The sequence below is a fragment of the Alligator sinensis genome, unplaced genomic scaffold (assembly GCF_000455745.1).
Source record: "Alligator sinensis unplaced genomic scaffold, ASM45574v1 scaffold1565_1, whole genome shotgun sequence".
NCBI classification, from domain to species: Eukaryota; Metazoa; Chordata; order Crocodylia; family Alligatoridae; genus Alligator; species Alligator sinensis.
The window spans coordinates 264250-269300 of record NW_005843038.1 but is presented as its reverse complement, the minus strand read 5'-3'; the positions used below and the strand labels follow the sequence as shown (position 1 = coordinate 269300).

The following is a 5051-nucleotide window of genomic DNA, read 5'->3' as shown; positions in this document are numbered from 1 at the left end:
CACCCCCCCCGCCACTGGGAGAGGCTAGGGTGGTGCCAGGCGTGTTGAGGCGCGGGCCGGCGTGTGGGCAGGGCAGCGGTGCCGTGTGTGGCCGCAGCGCGTCGCCCTCTCCGGCAGGTCCCTGTGGCGCCTGACTGGCCAGGGGGCTCATGTTTTGCAGCAGACAGATGAAGCGGCGCAGACAGACAGCCAGCAGCTCCACTCCTCAGACCACACAGACAAGCAGCAGCCCAAGCGGTTACACGTCTCCAACATCCCCTTCCGGTTCCGGGACCCCGACCTGCGGCAAATGTTCGGGGTACGTATGCCAACCCCGTGCCCGCGGCCCTGGGAGCCCTTCCACCCCGCACCACGCTTGGCGGGGATGGGAGGGCGGCCCTCCGTGCCGGCTCCGGGGCCGCCCTGACGCTCCGCTCTGTCCTTGCAGCAATTTGGGAAGATCCTGGACGTGGAGATCATCTTCAACGAGCGGGGCTCCAAGGTGGGTGCCGCCCGCGCCAGCCCGGAGCAGCCAGGCCGAGCGGCCGCTCCTCCCAGAGGAGGATGCCTGGGGACGGGGCCTGTCTTCCCTGCTCTTCTGCCTCGCTCCTGTCCTGCCCCGGCTCTCGGCTCTCGTGCGCTGCTGCTTCTCCCTCTCCTCTCCCCCTCCCAGCCCAGGCCGTGCCTGGCCCCCACCCTCCTGCCCTTGCCTCTTGCACCTTCTCGGCTGGGACGACACCCAGATGTCCTGGCTTGGCCCACGGCCCAGGGGCTCGGCTTTGCCCCCAACGTCCTGGGCGAGGACTCGGAGACTCGTTCTTCTGTCCAGCTGGGCAGTGCCTGGGCCGTCCCCTGCCCCGTGCAGCGCTGGCCGCCCCGTGCGTGTGGACGCTCCCGCTGTGCCCTCCTGTCTCTCGGCCCCGGCGTGGGGCGACAGGGGCTGGAGCTGGGCTCCCCGTGCTCCGCTGGCCCTGGACTGACCCGGGCCCCGTGCACAGCAGCAGCCGCGGCCAGAGCCCACCCTCCTGACCACCTTTCTCTCTGCCCCGCACTGCCCCCCTCTCTGTCTCTCTCTGCCCTCCCCCCCGTCTCTGTCTCTCCCCCTTTCTCCTCTGCTCACAGGGTTTTGGGTTTGTAACTTTTGAAACTAGCACAGATGCCGACCGGGCACGGGAGAAGCTGAATGGCACAATCGTAGAGGGACGGAAAATTGAGGTGCTCAGATAAGTGTGACCGTGCCGCTGCCTGCTGCGTCGCGCCCGGTCCAGCCCCTGCACGCCTCCTCCTGGGCTCAGGGCTCTGCTCCGGCATGGCCCGCCCCGCGCCTCGGAGCTGCGGGGGCACTGCAGCAGACTGGGCCGCCTCGTCCCAAGGGGTGCGGGCACAGGGGTCGTGGGTGCCATGCACCTCCTCACCTCTCCGTGTCCTCTTGGCCCCAGGCCAGCCGTGCAAGCATGCCCATGCGAGCCGGGGCCCATTGCATGCTCCTGTTTTGTGGCGCTTGCGGTGGGACATGTCCAGCTCTGGTGGGGCCGGGGGTCGTGCATGTCACCAGGGCTCACGGCGTTGCAGCGGGCGCAGGGGGATCTGCAAGGGAGTTTCTTTGCTTACGCTGAGAAGTCACTGGATGAAACCACTGCTGTGTCCCAGGGCTGGGAGAGGGGAGACGCTTTCCTCTGGCCCCCAGGCAGCACTAGGCAAAGTCAGGGTTAGGGTTAGGGCTACTCTGGTCCTGGCTGCTGAGTTCAGCAGCAAACGGAGCGGAGCTCGCTCCCCGTGCCCATGCATCTCTGGTGTTTGGGCTGGTGCTGGGCACTGCAGGGAGCTTGCATGGTGCTACCAGCATCCATCCTGCCCAGCTCTGATGCTCCATGGGCACAAATCTCTCCCCCCTGCCCTGCTGGGCAGCAGACGGACAGGGCCTTGTCCTGCCACGGAGAGCACGAAGGAGCTTGACCCATGGGCAGGGCTGCGGGCAAGCTTCACCGTGCCGAGCAGAGTGCCGGAGCCGCGCGGCAGCACCGAGACCCAGGCCGCCAAGCCGGGGAGGGCTCCACAGTCCATTGGGCAGCCTCAGGCTGCCAGCACGACTGGGGCTGTTTGTAGGAAGTGCAAGGCGCACGTTGCTGACACGCGAGCCGGGCACAGCGCCGTGCAAGGGGACCCCATGCCCTGCCTGCACTGATGCTCCTCCATCCCGGGCACCGTGGCAGAGACGTGGCGCTGAGCAGACCCCTGGGATGCGGCATCCCTGGCCCAGCTGGGCACAGACTGATCCCACCCGCGCCCTCTCTCCGCAGGTGAACAACGCCACCGCCCGCGTCATGACGAACAAGAAGGCTGCAAACCCCTACACAAACGGTGAGTGCCCGCGGAGGGGTGGCCGGGGGCTGGCAGGGGTGGGGGCGGTGATGGCCGGCCTGGCCAGGCCTCCCGGGACGGCCCTCACGCTGCTCTGCCCCGCAGGCTGGAAGCTGAACCCGGTGGTGGGAGCCGTCTACGGGCCTGAATTCTATGCAGGTAACGTTTGTGGCGGCCGGAGCCGGCGGGCAGCTCGGGGCAGGGCCCGTCCTCACGGGGAACAGGGAGCTGGACCGCAGCCCCCTGCACAGGGCCGTGGCTGCAGCCTCCTGGCAGTGCCCGGGCGTCCATGGCACGCGTGCTGCACGGCAGCAAAGCCATTGCTCCCATGGCTGCTGGAGAGCGTGTGCCCGCAGCAGGAAGCACTTGCCCCAGACAGATGCCAGGGATGCTCCCTTCACCGATGCCCCTGTGGGCACGTGCAGTCGTGGGGGCTGCCCTCGTATCCCATCGCGGCCCAGGCGGCCCCAGCTCGCGGGGGCAGCGGTGCCGGCGCGGGCACCTCGGCGTAGCAGGCTCATGGCCCTCTCTCTCCCCTCCAGTCACAGGGTTCCCTTACCCCGCCACGGGGACGGCCGTGGCGTACCGAGGGGCGCACTTGCGGGGCCGGGGGCGCGCTGTCTACAACACCTTCCGCGCCGCGCCCCCGCCTCCGCCCATCCCCACCTATGGAGCGTGAGTACCGCCGGGAGGGGGGCAGCTGCGTGCAATGCCCGTCCTGGGGGAGCGTGCCGCTTGCGTGCAAGAGCGGAGAGCTCGGGGCCGGGGCCGGCCATCCCACAGCCCTGACGTGGGACCATATGCACGGGTCTGCAGCCCTCAGGGCGTGGTTGCTAGCGTGGACAGGGCGTCTGCTCCGTGCAGCCTCCCGGGAGCCGCTGCAGCAGTGTTGTGGAAATCTCTGCATCCCCCGTCCTGCGCGGGCTCTGGGCTTCCTCGGCGGGGCAGCTGTGGCTTCAGGGTCTGCGTTGCCCCCAGCCCGGGCACCTGTGCCGCTCTCCACAGCTGGCTGGGCCATGGCACCGGCCCCCACTGTCCTCAGCCCACTCTGCCCACCCTGCTTCCCAGGGCCCTTCATCCAGAGCCTGTCCTGCTGTCACGGCTTTGGCCCTCCCCTGGACCCGTCACACGTCCCCACCCGAGAGCTGCCCCTGGAAGCAGCAGCCCCGTCGCGGTGGCCCTGCCCATCCCTGCCGGCTCCGCGCTCGCCCTGGGGCTCACGGGCTTTGCTTCTGGCTGCTTTGCAGGGTCGTGTATCAGGACGGATTCTACGGAGCCGAGATCTACGTAAGTGCCCACCGTGGCTGCCCGCGGGGTGTCCGTGTCCCTCCATTTAATGCATCCAGCAAAGCAGGTGCAGGGTGAAGAGAAAGGCCCATTAGCTGCACCGCAGCCCCGTTGCTCGAGGCAGTGGCTGGGCGATGACCCGGGGGTGCCGGGGTTGCGCTGGCAGGGACAGCCGAGATGGAGCAGGGCTCGATCTGGGGGCAAGAGCTGCGCGGGGGTTGGCCACGGCGAAACCATGCCGGCATCGACCCGGGACGACAGCGCAGAGAGATCTGCTGACACGGAAAGTGCAGCTGGAAAGTGGGGACGAGGGCAAGGGAGGAAAGGGGATGCTGTGCTTCCCCAGGAGGGTGGGCTGTGCCCCAGCCTGCCCTCCCTAACGGCCTTGTCTCCTCTCGCTGCGCAGGGAGGATACGCGGCATACAGGTATGCCCAGCCCGCGGCGGCGGCAGCAGCGTACAGTGACAGGTGAGCGCCCCTGCCCGCCGTGCCCAGGACGCTGCTTCCCAGCCTGGGTTACCCCTGAGCCCCGTCTCCAGCCCTCCTTGCCCGGGGGACCCCAGGCCCCGAGAGCAGCCCCCGCTTGGCACAACGAGCCCCTGAGAACTCGGCACTCGTCACATCAGTGCCGCTCTCAGCCGGTCCCCGCCACACCCCCTGGCCAGGGAGACGGCATAGCCCCCGTCCCCGGGGGGCTCAGGGAGGAAGGTGGGGTGGCTTCCCCGGCAGCCTCCGGCCCCCCAGCGTCTAACCTTCCCGCCGGCTTTGTTCCCAGCTACGGCAGAGTGTACGCGGCCGCGGACCCGTACCACCACACCATCGGCCCTGCCGCCACGTACAGCATCGGCACCATGGTAAGAGCCGCCCCCGGCTGCCCTCCTTCCCGCGCTCCCCGAGATGCTGGGCCGTGCGGGCGGTCGGGCACACGGCCCCCGGCGGGGCTGGGTCTCTGCCCAACGGCCGCGCAGAGGGCAGGGGCCTGGGAGACCTGACCCTGCCTGGCCCCGTGCATGCCCGAGGGAGGCCCCGGCCCCAGGGAGGCTGCCCTACCCCTCTGCCCCTGCCCAGACCCTGCTGCCCCAGGCAGAGGCAGCCCCCGCCCCCCAGCGAGCACAGAGCCTGGTGCCCGAGCAGCTTGTGGCCCTGGAGCCCCCCCGCACACATGCCTCCGGCATGCCGAGCAGCATGTCCAGCGCCGACCGCATGCGTGCGCCTGCGCGTGCATGCCCGTGCCATGCCGTGCCTGCCGCGCGCCCCCGCGATGCGTGTTAATGGTCGTTTTTAGCTAGCTTTGCAACCAGCATCAAAGATGAAAAATCCCGTCTGCGGGGGCCTCAAGCCAACCGGTCTTTTTCTTCCTTTTTTTAACACCCCCCGGCCCGGCCGAGGGGTGGGCAGCCGCGTGCGGGGGGCCCTGCTGGGGC

The 5051-nt window shown here is 69.2% G+C and overlaps 1 protein-coding gene across 5 annotated transcripts in view; it reads left to right on the top strand.

Annotated features, from left to right (window-relative positions):
• Positions 1 to 5051, top strand: part of RBFOX3 (RNA binding fox-1 homolog 3) — a 37535-nt gene that overhangs the window by 31030 nt on the left and 1454 nt on the right. For 4 of the 5 annotated variants that reach the window (XM_025193360.1, XM_025193359.1, XM_025193358.1 and 1 more), the window contains exons 3-11: positions 161 to 298; positions 428 to 481; positions 1102 to 1194; positions 2280 to 2340; positions 2446 to 2499; positions 2883 to 3015; positions 3588 to 3627; positions 4034 to 4095; positions 4403 to 4481. In XM_025193360.1, coding sequence (XP_025049145.1) covers positions 161 to 298; positions 428 to 481; positions 1102 to 1194; positions 2280 to 2340; positions 2446 to 2499; positions 2883 to 3015; positions 3588 to 3627; positions 4034 to 4095; positions 4403 to 4481 — 714 coding nt within the window. The remainder of the gene's footprint in view (positions 1 to 160; positions 299 to 427; positions 482 to 1101; positions 1195 to 2279; positions 2341 to 2445; positions 2500 to 2882; positions 3016 to 3587; positions 3628 to 4033; positions 4096 to 4402; positions 4482 to 5051) is intronic. The other variant, XM_006036922.2, reaches the window with a different exon arrangement.